The 16473-nt window shown below is 33.3% G+C and overlaps 1 protein-coding gene across 8 annotated transcripts in view; it reads left to right on the top strand.

Annotated features, from left to right (window-relative positions):
* Grik2 (glutamate ionotropic receptor kainate type subunit 2) overlaps positions 1 to 16473 on the top strand; it is a 581876-nt gene that overhangs the window by 205903 nt on the left and 359500 nt on the right. For all 8 annotated transcript variants that reach the window (XM_005070409.4, XM_040733252.1, XM_005070410.4 and 5 more), the window contains exon 3: positions 13994 to 14161. In XM_005070409.4, coding sequence (XP_005070466.1) covers positions 13994 to 14161 — 168 coding nt within the window. The remainder of the gene's footprint in view (positions 1 to 13993; positions 14162 to 16473) is intronic.

Raw genomic sequence — 16473 nt, 5'->3', positions numbered from 1 at the left:
AGATAAAATAATTTTATTGATTTCTGCCTCTAAAATTTGACAGATTTATAGAAGAGGCACATTCTTTGAGGGTTTGTGAATAATAATGTTTACATTTTTAATTGAATTGCTAAATTTCACTACACCTCTGTCTATATAGCTAGATGTTTATATTTGAAACATACATACATATGCAAGTATACTCTATCTTGTGTGTTTGTACATATGATGAAATACAGTGGAGTTGTTGAACACTTGCTATTAGAAGATTTGGAATTAAGTTTTCCATTACTTCTGTATTGTGTGCTTTTGAACTATGCCATTTTGCTTGCCATGAAAAACTACAGAATGTCACAGACAGCCTACACACGGAAGCATCTTACTGCTCTTCTTCATGATCCACTTCTTCATTTCCATTTAAGCGTCTTCTATGCCTGTGAATTTTGCTGAATCCTGAAATCAGGCAGAAGAAAAGAAACCAAAGGTGATCCCTTCCCTGTGGTCATCCTGGCTTCTTTGCTCATTGCTAGGAAAACTCAGGCAAAAGACACCTAATTTTCAAGCATAAAATTCAGTTAGTTATTGTCACAAATGGGATTAGAATCTTGGGCTCATGTTGAAGAGATGGCTCAGCTGTCTAAAATTGTGCCAATGGCTCGTGCAGAGTATCCAGACTTAGTTGGCAGCACCAAGGGGGCAGTTCACAAATGCCAATAACAGCAACCCTGGTTCACTGATACACACAAGACACATAGTTTAAAAAAATTAAATACATTTTAAAATAAATCTTAATGCTTTTTAACTTTATCCTTTAAATTCCCATATGATTGAAATGATATTTATATCATCTATTGGTATTAGCACTATATCCATTTTTATAAAGAGATGCTACATAAAACTCAGGATTGAGATGTAGGTAGTATATGTAACAGCACAAACATTGTTACTGCTGTAGATGGAAAATAGTTTTGTTTACATTTTTACCATTTTGCATGTGTCTTCATTCTGTAAATGTGCCTATAAATAACCTTCTCTCAGCTTTCCTCTAATGTGTGCTTTGCGCCACTTTTCTATGGCACAAATAGGTATGTGAGAAGAAAAACAAATGACATTTCTACTCAGATTGGGAGTATGGCTTATTTGTTGTCCTCTGGAAAAAAAGTGACATGCATATTCATGACGTCCTATAAATGTAGTACAAATTTCTAGCATGCTTCTAGGCTGCATTCAACTAGGTCACACTGGGCAGATATGGATGTATGTTGTTTCTTGTGTGTCTATTGGGAGGAATACATATATGAAGGTTGGGTTAGAAATGAGCTTTAGTTCCTGCTTATGTATATTTATAAGTATTGAATTTACTCTTTCTCTCTTAGTTCCCCAGTGTGAAGCCTTGTATCAGTTCATTCTGACAGTATTGGATGAGGCACATGTTTTATCCTCTTTTCTTTTGTAATTATATAAACATATACACTGTGGATGGTGACCAGGGAATGATAATCAGAACATCTGTTATGAAAAATGAAACAGAGAATGGGAGTAGAGTTTTGAATTGTAAAACACTAAATTTCTCTTCTGATCTGTGGTGTTATGCAAATGGGAACACTTGAAAGTGTTGCTTAAACCTGTCACTTTTTAATTCAGCAGCAGAAGAACCCTTGGTTGCTCTTCAGTCTTTTCGCTGGGTGCTGCTTAGTAAGGGAGTCATTTGTCTTTGTTGAAATCAATTAAGTTATCCTTTACAGTAATTTGTGTAGTAGTGTAAGCAACTAGAAAGGATAGGAGAGAATGTCTTAAGGAACCAATAAAGTCCTGTAGACCTTTATTTGGTGAAGTTCTTTAACTTCAGTCTGCATATCCTAATGAATTTTGGTCTAAGCAGCATCAGCTGTCAGGTAAAACTTAAGAAAATAATTAATTGAATAAATCTGAATAAATAATACTGTTATTGTTTCTCTTTAAATAAGTAGTGCTTGAAAACTCTAATTACAAGGACAGTCACCAGTCTCATATTGAAAGAAAATTTCTGCCAGTTTTTTTCTGATTCTTTGCAAGCTTCCCTTCACCACATCTAGATATCCTATCTCAGGAGAATTGTCAGGCAGGAACCTCTTCCTTTAGCAGCTTGCCTGCATAGGAAACAACTTTTGAAATTACCTTAAAATTAATTTTCACACATTTTGCACTGATTTCTTAACATAATTGTTTTCCAATTGAAACTGACTATTTGTTTTTAATTTAAACTCTTTGATCCTGAATCAGTAAGCACATATGAAACCTAGGAGAAATTTTCAATAGACAAGTTATTCCCATTCTTCTTTAGAAGAAAAGTGCTTTGCTGGGTGTTGCAAAAATTATCTTATATTTTCCTGGCTGTAAGTGCCTCTCCAAAAGATTAGCATTCTCTTTAAACTTCAAGAATATTGTCTTATAAAGTCTTATAAAACTAATGTAATTAATTCCTATAATATTTGCATCAATATTTGATATTTATTCTTATTAAAAATTCTTACTTCTTGTCCTGAATAAGTACTTTCCCCCAGAAAGTACTGTGTAGCGCAAACTGGCCTTGAACTCCTCCAGAGCTACCTACTTCCATTTCCTGAGTGCTGGGGTTATAACCACGAGCCATGTCCAGATTTTCTCTCTCCAATTTTAAGAACACATAATTCTCTAATATGATGTCACTGGTTTTTCTACCAGGAAAAATACCTATAATATGATATCAGGCAGATGAAAATTTATTTTATTCCTCAAAGTCAAAAGAATAGTATGAACTGTCAGGTGAACATAATGACTATTATTCAGATTATTTAAGGAACACTTTTATTCACATTTATTCATTCCATTTTTATGTAACATTAAATGTATTAGCATTACTGAAAAAGTATGACTAGAATTCAATGAAATCATGATTTGTTTTTTGAAGATTTTAAATGTTTTATCTTAGTCAATCTTCACAACCTCATGAAGATAGTTCTCAGTGATTTCAATAACAGCATTTTCCCTACAACTAAAACAAAATAGATAAAATTAGGTAATTTTCCAGGACTGGGAATAAATGACTTTGAGCAGAGCAGAATAACTCTAAGGCCTTATTATTCCATACTTTGTCATTCATAATGTTTTATTAATGATATATCCTGAACATTTTCCATAGCAACAAATATTTATCTAAGCATTTTAATTAAGACCTAATGTTCTTTAGTAATGTATAATGTTATGCAGAGCCATAGATTTATGTACATTTAGATTGACATTTATTTCTGTTTTAAAAATAATTCTATTATGATCATATTTGTACACAGGTAATATTTGATATTTGTCGTATTAAAGTTCACATTTGTGCCAGTAGAATTTTGATCAATGTAATTTCTTCCTCAAAGCCTACTTGTTGATTGTATGTCAATGAAATTATGTTAGTGTAAGAAATGTTATTTAAGTATCTACTGTGTGATACTCAGCAAAGAGCTGTGATTTTACGTGAAACAAATGCCTAAGAGTTTAAATTCTGGTAAACATGTCAAATGAGCTTATTAAATGAAATGTTTAGAAAAATTCACTTGAGGGACTAGAGAGAGGCTCAGTGGTTGAGGGCGTTGGTGGTCATTTAGAGTACTGGGTTCCATCCCCAGCATCTACATGGTGGCTCATAAACATCTATATCTCCAATTCCAAAGGATGCCCCCCCTCTTCTGGCCACCAAACATACTAGGTGGTGCATAGGCATACATATTTGCAGACAAAACACCCATATACATGAAATAAGGATTTTTGTTTTTGTTTTTGTTTTTTTGGTTTCTCTATGGCTTTGGAGGTTGTACTGGAACTGGCTCTGGTAGACCAGGCTGGTCTTGAACTCACAGAGATCTGCTTGCCTCTACCTCCTGAATGCTGGGATTAAAGCATGTGCCATCAACGCCAGGAGAAATAAGCATTTTTCAAGTTCATTTTATTACAACTTATAGTTTTATTCACATGGGAAGTTTGGAGGATTGCAGTTTTGATTAAAAATCTGGTTCTTTTGGAGTGTGTGTGTGTTTGTGTGTGTGTGTGTGTGTGTGCATGTACTAATATGCATGGTCTAATTATCCGTGATGAACCCACAAGGCCCCATAGTAATTTCATTTGCTCACAAGATACTCCATTTATGCTGTATCTATGAAAAGGCAAGAGAAATACTACTTTCTTTAACAAATGTGGACTTTTTTTCTTTCTTTGGGTCTAACTTGACTAGATATTTATGTCTGTGGTTTGCTTGGAAATTGTGCTTATTCATTAGTTTTGTGTGCAGATTCACATGTATGTACCTGATTTCTGTGTTCATTCTTAACTCCTTGGCCTCATTATTGGCAGTTAGTGTTCCTATAAAGCAATTTAGATGCAGATGTTTAGAAAAGGTTACCTTTAATAGTCATTTACACTTTTATGTTTCTGTTAAGTTATCTTGTATATTTCTGCTGAAAACTACTTGGAAGTCTTTTGGATTTTATCCATTTACAATGAAATTAAATACCTATTATTGCATGTTGCGAGTAGTTGTGAAAAAATAAGCTTTTCAAAAATGCACTTCTACTAAATTAGTATTAGAAATGTAGCGTTCCAATTTAAAGACTGTCTTCTTTATAAGCATCGAATACTAACTTGGCAATTTGCGAATTGCTTCAGTGAATTGTGTCCTGCATTTTGAATGCCATTATAGGATCCCTTTGAGTCTCCTATTTGCCACTTAATAAATGTATAGACTATTTCTTTTCAGTTACATTATTGATGACTATTAAATATTCTCTATTTTGTTGATAATTTGAACACTGTCACTCCTACCACAGACTTAGGTGTTTAATATTCAAATATTTATTAAATAAACACTGTATGCAGGGCTTCACGTGAAGTCCTACGAGTCTGCAAAGAGTGCTGAAAGGCGCAATAGCTACAGAGGAGATTTTTGATGGCCCTGGAACTATGAGAAAATAGAAAAAGTTAGCTTCATGGTGGTTGGAAGGTATTTTTATTAGTGGTATCATACATACTAATAACTCTTCAAAATTCTCAATATTCTTTAATCTGGTTAATACTGGTTTAAAAAAGAAACATATATTTAAAGAATTGTCTGCTCTGTGTCACAGAAATCTTTATTCTGTATACCACTTCTCAGCTTGCTTCTAAGTAGCTCTGGCCAATAGGAGTCATTATTAAAATTTTACCTATAACTGCATATTCAATAAGTAGGCATTCTACACACTTAGCTTCGGACTGCTTTTTATTCTTGTCTAACATCTGCCAGAGGCCAAAATAAAGAGTTTTATGGAAATTTTATTGACAAAGAAGAATTCAAAACAGCCTGATATTGCCCTTGTAACTTCTTAGTGATCACTCTTACGCAGGTCTGCAGTGGAGAAAAAAAAAGCAATCAAACAAAAACATGCAAGGAAGTCAAAGAGAAATGCAAAATGTACAACAATTTGAGGAGAAAGGGAGTATCAGGAGATGCAAAGTTGGAGCTGAGGTTTGTGTTGAAGGAGATAAGAAGTGGTCTACCAGTAGTGTGATTCTAAGGGTGAGATACTGCCCAGCTAATACTGTACCTTGTAAAAGGAAAAACTTTGGCTAATCTTCTGGTTCTAAAAATCAACAAATCAAAGCTTATGTAAATATGAATCCAACTGTGTGTGTGTGTGTGCGTGCGTGCGTGCCTGCGTGTGTGTGTGTGTGTGTGTGTGTGTGTGTGTGTGTGTGTGTGTGCATGTGTGTGTTATTGAGTTCTATCCCAAATCGTAGCCAAACTTGGCCTGTTGTTTTTGGCTCTAGAGTCATACTTCATGCAGATACAAAAATGGCTTGTTGGGATCTTCCTCTAGTTAAGTAAAGTCACTGAGGTGAGGCACCTGGCAAAGGAGTCCCTGTCTGGAGCCCCTGAGAAAGCCTTCTATGCATACAGGAAAGCAAAATCTGGATTGCTTTGAAGACCCAAGGATGTTGGAAGTGCCAGAGCCATGGGATGTCTGCCAGGGAGAGCTGTATGCATGGAGTGGAATCAGGCAAACAGAGAGGATTGTGTTTCAGAGAAGCTAGAAGGATATAGTCCTGTAAGCCCTTGAACATCTGACATAGAGCTACAGGATTTGGAGTTTGTCTTGCCGGATTTAATTCTTGCTTTGGTTCAGTATTGCTTTACTCTGACCACTTCCCTTCCTTTTGGAATGGTAATATACATGCTGTGTGATAGTATATTGGAAACATATAATTTGATTTTTGATTTTACAGGAGTAACAAGAGATTGCTTTGCATTTCAGAAGTGAGTTTTGATGTTGGATATTTATGTTGGGACCACGGAGAATTTTAAAGGAGGGCTAATTATATTTTGTATTCTAATATGGACAAAAGCCAAAGGGATCTAAGAAGTCGAAAGTGATGGTATGAATTTAAAAAAAAATCCAATATAAGCTCGTTTTTGTGAATCCTTGGTCCACTATAGGTAGAACAATTTGAGGAGTATTAGAAAGTATGGCCTTCTGGGAGGAGGTATGTCACTGGGGGTGGGCCTTGCGATTCCAAAATCCCATGCCATTCTCAGTGACCTCTCTCTGCTTCATGCTTATGGATCAGATGTAATCTTCCAGCTACTGATGTAGCTCATTGCTGTCTTCCTGCAGTCATGTCCCTGCTACGATGAACTCTGAAACTGTTATAATAAATTTCAATAAATTGCCTTGGTTGTGATGTCTTATCACAGAAATTTAAAAGTAGATGAGATATAATTTAAGTATTATAACAATGTCTGATACATAGTCTGATCCAAATAAATGTTGATGGTTAGAAATTTTCATTCACAAATTTATTTTAGAGTGACTTAGCATTCTTAAGCATAAAATAGAAAGAGTATGAATTACAATGTTTAAATTGATCTGAAATTATCACATCTGTGATTCTATGGGGGACATTGTTATTGAAACGTAGGCTAGCAACAATAGATATGCTAAGGTGGATGGAAAAAGCCCAGGAGGCTTCAACCACACATAAAATACTATAGGCAGTTAAGGAACTATGAAAGCAAGAGAAAGAGTTATACCCAGGGAAGAACATGCCAATTGGTTATGCAATACCAAATGATCAGACCTGAAAAAATAATTATGAATAACATTTTACAGACCGAGCCTGCTATTACATTTATAAATATCTATGTATACATATAGATATATGTTACAACTAATGAAAAACAAGCTATGACTTTAAAAAAGCACATAGGTCATATAAGAGAATTTGGGAGAAAAGGAAAGTGGAAATGAAAATATTTAAATGAATATATTGTATAAAATATATTGTACATTTTGTAAAAAATAAATCATATATATGGTTTAACATCATACTATATAAAAATTAAAGGAAGTTAAAAATTTTTATGTTTTGACTATTTTTATAAAATTACAAATGAGTGGGACACCTGTTCAACTGTGCTGAGGTACATGAAAAATAATTTTAATAAAAAAATTCACTCAGAAAAAATATATATTCTAAGAGAACAATGGGTAATTTTCCATGCAGAACATTGACTTTCATATTAAATTAAAGACTACAGTGCAGTGATTTTATCCACCTTAAGATGGGGCCTTATGAAAGTCTCAGGGTTAGTGGATTTTAGGTTGTCACATTCATCTTAGGTTTATGAGTCATACAATCCTTCGTAGCAGTTAACTTTGAACTACAGAAGAAAAGTGTGGTAAGGTTTCAGCAATGGATTAATAAATATTTCATTTCCTTATTGGGAAATGCTGTTTGTGAGTCAGAGACATACAGGAAAAGTTTTGGCATTGTTTGTTGTGTGTAAGCTTTTTACCATTTAGTCTGTGTCTACAAAACAGAGGTGAAACTATGTCATTCCACCCTAAGTCTCTACTCCTTCTGCTAGCAAGCCTGTGATAGAATGCTGAGCCCCATTAACTTTTAACATGAGCCTGGAAAGAACAACTGGAGGAATTTTATTATTTAGAGTAGAGACTATAAAAAATTTGATACCATTTTTTGAATTCACAGAAACAAATCAAAGCAAAATAAAGCTTTGAGAATGATTCTATTTTTGTGCTCAGACTCTGAACCCCCAAACCACCAAGAGACTAGATTCCATGTAAAAGAAAATAGTATTTTTAATTTATGAGTAACTCGGGTCTTGAGTCTGTCCAACACAGCAGGTAGAGTAGGAAGTACCCTGAACAGCAGTGGGTTAGGGCATACATTGGGGGTTGAGCAAGGGCATACATTGGAGGTCTGCTAGATGCATAGTAATCATCTCAGGATTGGGGAATCTCTCTAGGCTGGAGGAACCTGTCCTGAGTTGACTGGTAAGTTGAAACTGCAGAAATGTGGCTAAATTTCTATAAATGTACGTCAGTTATTAAGAAATCTGAACAGGTAAACAATGGGTAAAGATATTAACACAGTAATAGAAAATCAGTCAATTCATGAAATTATAGGACTTGATGTGCAGCCACCATTTAAAGAAAAAATGATGCCAATCATTCTAAAACTTGATAGTAAATATGTAAAATACAGTATGAAATAGAAACCAATATGTCTCAAGCATTCCTAAATCATAACAATTATTTCTTCAATATCATTTTCAAGAACATATATTTTTTAAGTTTGGTGGTACTGTTCATTGAAAAGCATAAAACATGTATGTAAAAGTTTGAGGAAAAACATACATAAATAGAAAGAAAATCTTTACTCATGGGCAAACAATTTACTGGCAAGAAAGGAAATAACCTGTTCTATATTGAAGAAAGTACTTGAATAGACACCTCAAACCCAAGATATCACATTTAATTAAGAAACTTGCATTTTCATGTTTATCTGTCATTTTTTGTAATTATATGTTTTTAATTGGTCTTTTTTATCAATCTTTTAAAAAATTTAGATATTTCATTAATTTTTCCAAACCACCATATTTGTTGTACTCCCTTAATTTGTGGAATATTCCTTCTCCCTTTCTTTATGTTATAGATTTCATTGTTTATTTGTTCTTATTTTCTTGGTTGGTTGTTTTGATTTTCCAGATTTCTTTGGTTGGCTAATCATTTTCCAGCTTTCTAGATAGCAGCTTCAGTTTTAGTTCTCCATCTTTCTTAGTTCAATAACCACCATACTTTCTCCCATTTTAAACATCTGTGCCTGTGACTATCATATGAGTTATTTTTGTTTTTCTTTTAGAAAAAGAAGTTTGTTTTTTCATCATTTTTCATCTTATTCTATGATTATTAACTTAGTCTTAACTCTAAATCATGTACATATATATGCTACATATGTAAAAAATAATATAAGGAAGAAGAAAGATCTATATTTAAACATCGAAGAGAACCAAAGCTTAAAGTCCAAAAGAACAATAAAAAGGATAGAAAATTTAAAAAGGTGTCTCCTATATGGTAAGAAGAACCCAAAAACTGAGTGGTCAAGTGATAATCTTTATTTTTATATTATTTGTTCTTACTATTGAAAAGATCTCATTATGTAGCCATGACAGTAATTAACATGGTCTCCCTGTATAGCCCTGCCTGTCCTGGAGCTCTGTGGAAATATTAGCTTCAAATTCACAGAAAAAAAACAAAATAAAAAATTATCTGTTTCTGCCTCGTGAGTACTGAGATTAGAGTGTGCTCCTAGACAAGGCTTACAACATTATTCTTAAAGGTGCTCTCTAGAAAATACCTCACAAAATACAGGGTATGTTTGCTGTTTGTTTCTATCCTCTCCTTTAGTTGGGTAACAACAGGGAAACAGGTGTTTCTGTTTTCATGGTTACAAATCAGTAATGTGCTTTTATAGTTCAATTGGTATAGTCATGCAGAATCTGAGAAGTGGAAAGCATTGGTGAGCAAGTCTTGTTTCCAGAGGTTGAGAAAGTCATTCAGCACCATTTCTGAGAATTGCTCTAGTTCTTAGATGGTTGTTGGTCTTCATTCTTACCATGACCTGTATCGAATGTATGTCTGTGAGTACATGATCTCTCCTGTGCTATACCTAGCCCTGTTTATATGTGTTAGTAGATCACCCAGAGTAATCACTAAGCTCATCTTCCAGATATCCAACTAAACACAACAAAGTTCCATTAATACTTCAATAGAGAACTCAAGAAGAGCAGATTCTGACAATCTCATTGCAACATCTCTGCCCCTCTGACATAGCTGTAGAGTCCACCTGTTCGTACATCTTCTGAAATGAAAAAATGTATTCATGAACTGATTTAAAAATTGCTTCCTGTCTGAAGAAAAATAAGTAGTTAACATTGAAAAAGCAGATGTAAATGTGGAACCAAGCCTGTTGCTTTATCTGGTGGCTCTTTGCTGAATTTTTCCTTGCCTGTATTCCACCTAACATTGGCTTTGTGATGGTTAAATTAGCTTGCAGGCACATTTATCATTGTACAAACAGCTCATCAAAAGAAAACAAAACAGATGCTAATATTTTAGATTGATATATATATGTATATGCATATATATGTGTATTTTAGACAGTTATCCTTTTGCCTTACATGGAAAAATTAGGAAAAGTGTAACAATCAAATGTGAAAAAGAATTCATCAATTACACAACCAAAATATCATCCCTTTAATATTTATTTGGTAGAAATATTTTAGTGATACATTTCTACACTTTTTCTATTTTCATACAACATTATTGATAAAAAGATATTTGAGTCTTATATGTTGAAATAAGATGAACATTAAAGTGACAATTGCATCTCTTCTTATCATTTTGTGACTATAATGGAATTTCTTTCCATTCTACCATTAAATATAACACAGACCATTTGTGGCTCTACCTTAAGAAAATACCATTATTTCTCTTTATTTTCTGATTTTTCTAAGATTAACAAGCAAATTCCTCAAGTACCTTTATAATTTCTAATATAGTGATTGTTTTTTCAACCATGATGTTAATGTGTCATAAGTTAAATTTCTCATGTTTAAATAAATATAATTTAAGCACTACATGTACATAAGGTCTTAGATTTGTGCTATCAACCAAAGTTCTCTTTGAAGGTGGTTTTGAATAAAACTGGGGAGAGACCTTCCTATAAAAACCTGTCCTGAACATTTCAGAGTGCTCAGTTATTCATATTTTATGTCCAGTTATTAATGTTGGATGCATTGTGAAGAAGGTATTTACGGCTTTTTTGTTAGGTAAAATATTAAAATCTGAGATTAAATAAATAAAAATTAATTATTTGTTTTATTTAAGAATTAGTTATCCCAAGCAAATTAAAAGATTTCTTCACATACTCAAAACAGTGACAAAATATTGTATGTAATGTTTCATCTGAATTACTTATGACAAGGATAATAGGATTTGAAGTCACTGTCATCAAATATTGACCATTATAGTATATCACACAGAAATTCCATTTTTTATCTTATTTAGGAATTTATAACCTACTCCATGTTTCCATTTCCTTAATGAGTTTTTAATTCATAAAACTTCGTAAGTACTGTAAAGATTCAAGCCTTTTTTTTTTATTTCTATGTACAAAATCCTAAATGCCTAATTACATTTTATTGGAGCCATCATATCACACAGTATAGAAAATTCTATGTGTTTTGCCTAAGTGAAGTTTTGAAGAACACTGCTAATTCTTTGTGGAATAGGCAATGGTTTGAAGTGAGATGTAGACAGATTGTAACCTTGGCTCTGGGACATTGTAGCTTGTCGTTTTGGCAATAGGAGCTCAGTCTCATTAAATTTTCTTACATCACATTACTTTGAAGACAGTGGATTTCATGCTCCTTGAATTCCTCTCTTTTTGGTACTTTGTATAAACTAACATTTCATCTTAAAACAACTCTACTTAATGGAATTACATATCATCCTCCCACCTCAAAAAAATAGACAAAAACAAAACAAAACAAATTTAGGCTGAGTTATTAAACAACTGCCTATATTGACAACATGGCAGGTACACAATAAAAACCTAGATCTATTCTGAATTTACAGATCCGATTCATACCACTCTTGCCTTCAAAATATGCAAGACAAGTGGTTTGGTTATGAATAATCATTGGAATTGTAAATTACTTATTTCCCTTCTGCTTAACATAAGCCATGAACAATTTTATATATATTAAAATTCTATTTCTCACATTGATTGCTTTAGAAACTACAGTATCAATTTGGTTATTTTAAGTCAATATGACATCAAATTATAATTTTTCTTATTCTTCTTAAATGTAGATTTTTCTTATCCCTTTGCTATCTGAATTATAATTCCTCATAGATAGAGGTTTTACAATATCATACTTCCTGTTATTTTGAGTAAGTAGTTTGCTATCCATGGTGCAAGGAGACATTAAGGCATCAAAGTAACTTTTGTAGTATGTAAGCTGCCATCTTAGAAACTAATTCATTTAGAGAAGTTTAATTTGGGTATGATTGAAGTACATGGTTTTGATTTTAAAGAAGTGACAGAGAAGTATTCTTCATCTTTGGAGCACTCATTTCTCAGTGATGGAGGAGGTAGTAGAGAGTTCATGTGTAGTTATGTTCCCTTTTGTTGTATTCACCACGCTGACAATAGGGTAAAGATTCTATGAATGTCTGACTTCTCAATTCCATATGAAGCAAGGGTAATGATACCAAAGAGGAAGAAGGCAGGGCCAAGGGTGAAGAAGTGGGTGTGTGACACTCACACTGACTTACTTACAGTTCATTAAGTCAGATAAGAAAAGAGCTTTGTTTTGAAGAAACATGAATGTCATGTCTTCTGAAAAAGACAGTACAGAAAAATTAGCACAGCAATGCTATGTTGTCCAAATTTTATGTTAAGAAAAATTCCAAATTTTGTATATTTTCATGCTTTTATGTGTTTTATTTTATTTAAACATTTAATTTATTATTTTTTACAATTTCATATTGAGTCCAGTTGAAACTGGATAACCTGACTGGGGATCTTAGTCTTGGAGAAATCTGTCTTTCCCTCCCACAGCAGCCTTTGACATCCTATAATTCTTCATCCAGTGGTGGCGTCTTATGAGATCCCCTCCAAATTTGTATGTCAACTGGCATTTTCATTATGTACTTCTTATTCAAGCAACCATGTTGTTGGGATGACATTATGGGTGTAGGATCCCTGTCTAGTTTTGTAGACATTATCTAGTAGTAAGCATCCTGATCCTCTGACTCTTCCAATCTTTCTACACTTTCTTCTGCAATGTTCCCTGAGTTGGGTATGGGGCTGTGTTGTAGATAAACCAACTGGGGTAAGTGAACTATGCAATCATACACTCTCTGCATTTTGACCACTTATGGAGCTCTGTAATAGCCTCTATCTGCTACAAAAAGAATTTTGGTTTTTGAGAAGTTATAGTTATAGTTATTTTTATATAAACATTAAGTATTTATAATACCGTTAAATAATATATTGATTTAGGAAAATAAGGAATAGGAGGTTCTCTTCTAGGGTCTGTGACCACTCCTGTCACAGGAAGTTGGCTAGATTTGTAGCATCTATCATGAATTTTCAAATACTGAGTAGGCCTTAAGTCCAATTTGATATTTGTTGTCTACCCCAAGATGTATATGCTACTATTATACGACTATAGATATTTTGATAAGAGAGTAATTGTAAATATAGAGAGTGTGCTAAAAATTGTGAGGTCTTACTTAATGAAGACAAATTCACTTCAGTATTACCAACAATAAACATTATAGTTTGGCATTATTCAATATTGACAATACTGGGTTAGTATATAATTACTGAGCATATAGCTTTCGTCTTATTTTTTTTTACCTTAAGTAGTTATAACATATGAAGGAAAAGTACCTTTAAACAATGTTAAATTAGGCAAAATTTTAAAACATTTTTATAGTATATAATACCTAAAAGTTCATAGAAAAAGTAACTATGAATTCCATTGTGAAACAGATCATGATACACACACACAAATATATATATATATATGTATATATATATATATATCAAAACATTCAGATAATTTAATACCTCTATAATTGTTGTCTTGCTTTGCTAGGTGGTATTTTTGAATATGTGGAGTCTGGCCCAATGGGAGCTGAAGAACTAGCATTTAGATTTGCTGTGAACACAATCAACAGGAACAGGACTCTGTTGCCCAATACTACTTTAACTTATGATACCCAGAAGATCAACCTCTATGACAGTTTTGAAGCATCTAAGAAAGGTAATTAATAACTATGTACTATGGTTGTTAGAGTGCACATTTCTAGGTGTGATTCAGAGAGCTCTTAATTTCCTTATGTAGTTAATACATTATTAAGAACATTTACGTGGAAGGATTTGCCTTTCATATCTGCGTGTATTTTATTAGAGAAAATGTTGATGTAGTCAGCTTTTTTAAAATAGGCAAAGAGTTGGGCAGTGGTGGTGCATGCCTTTAATACCAGCACTCAGGAGAAAGAGGCATGCATATCTCTGTGAGTTCAAGACCAGCCTGGTCTTTAAGAGCTATCTCCAGGAAAGCCTCCAAAGCCACAGAGAAACTCTGTCTCAAAACAAAACAAAAACAAACAAAGAACATAAAAAACACTTATAAATGAAGTTAACTTTGTGGTAGATGAATTATTCTTCCCTACTGATCTCCTCTCATTGTTATTAAAGTTTATAAAAACTAACTAAAATAAATGATAAAATAATCCTCCCAGGGGACCCAGGTTAAATTCTCAGTACCCAAATTGCAATGAACAATTTATCTGTAACTCTAGTTCTGAGGACATGACTCCTTGTTCTGGCTTCTCATGGTATTGTAAGCAAATGGTATACAGACTTACATGTGGTCAAAAGAAAATACAAATTAAATAAAATCACTAAAGCAATTTTTAAAAAGGAACCACAAGCAAAGATTATATTATGCAAGCAGTAGTATCAGTAGTGAATTTGTTTGATGAGTTCATATTTACATAATGTCACATAGATGATCTTTTCCTATATACATAGATGATATTATAGGAGGGCGGGTCCCATGTTTGGCACAATTATCATTTATGTAACAGATATTGTCATAGTGGACTAACACAGAGTTTGATGTCACCATATACTTTAAAACAATATTTACCTTTCTGTAATGCTAATATTGTTTTACTAGTTACCTTACATTGATGGAAACAAAATTATTTGTAATTCTAATGTGATGAGATGTTCTTCCAAGATTATTAATATTAATGACAGTTGATAAGATACAATGTTCTCAAGATGAAAGTCCCTTTCTTTTCCCTAGATGCTAACTTGTGTTTTTCAAAGTCATATTCGGTTTGCCCTTTGAATTGATATCTTTGTGAATACATATTAGTTTCCACATTTCACATCTATGTCATGGTGATAAAAGGTTTAAGAGACTGGAGGGAAAAGGCTAAAGTTGACTCTAAAATGTTCTGTTTGTCACAACAAATGCAAACTAAGTCATTAATTGCAAGACAAGTGCATTTTATTAGTAGTATAGCCCATGATTATTTACATTATGGAAGAAGAAAATGATGATAATGAAAGCATTCAGATTGAATATTCTGGAGTGAGGAAAATACCATAAAATATCAATAGATTTCTCAATGGTAAATTCAAAGGATCTGTAAAAATGTAGATTCAAATTTTTATGTCAACAATCAGAATACTACTGGGGAATGCTGTAGCAAAATTCTTAGCTAATAAAGTCACCTTGTTTATAAAATGTTATATTTAACAGATTAAACATCCACTCAAAACCCATTTGGAATCTGGCCTATAGTTAGGGAAGCTCAAATAAGTAACTTGCTGTGCTACAGATGAAAGGGGTGAATGCTCTTTTGCATCTCATTTATTGAACTATTATTGTTTAGATTATGAAGATATATGTAAAAATGAGCAATCTAAGTGGATTTTGAATCTTATAAAGTCTCTACAAACGTATACAATTATGACAGTGCCGATTAACTTTAAAAGCCTAATCAATTTAGTCATTTTATTTTTAGTCATTTTTGTCTGAAAGAAATTAGATGACAATTTTGGAACTTTTTTTCTGATGCTTCATTTCTTATATATATTTTAGATTATAACTTTGCTCCATCAATGGATACTTTCATGTTTTATAATTGAATTATTTATTGATGTGTACAATATTTCTAGTCTCTTTTTAGCTATGTTAGTGGAATACTTTTGCTGTCCTTCCTAAATCCTCTGGAGGCCAGTCAGCAGGATGAGGTCGGACTAGGCAGCAGAAGAAAATCTGTTCTCAACACATAAATAGGGCCCAGTGGTGGTGGCACACATCTTTAATCCTACCACTGAAGATCTCCATGAGCTCGAGATTAGCCTGGCCTTCAAGAACCAGTTCCAGGACAGGCTCTAAATCTATAGAGAGAAATCCTGTCTTGAAAAACAAGGGGAAGCTCTTGAATCCCATACTTATGGCTGAGAGACCAACAGGAGACTGATCCAGACTCCATGAATGTAGTGCCAGGGAGGAGGCCACAGAAATCACTGGAGCCTTGGGTAGTTGATCAG

Source organism: Mesocricetus auratus, unplaced genomic scaffold (genome assembly GCF_017639785.1).
Source record: "Mesocricetus auratus isolate SY011 unplaced genomic scaffold, BCM_Maur_2.0 Super-Scaffold_100029, whole genome shotgun sequence".
In the NCBI taxonomy this organism is placed as follows: Eukaryota; Metazoa; Chordata; class Mammalia; order Rodentia; family Cricetidae; genus Mesocricetus; species Mesocricetus auratus.
Note: the sequence above shows the minus strand (reverse complement) of the source record. Positions and strands in the feature narration are given on the sequence as shown.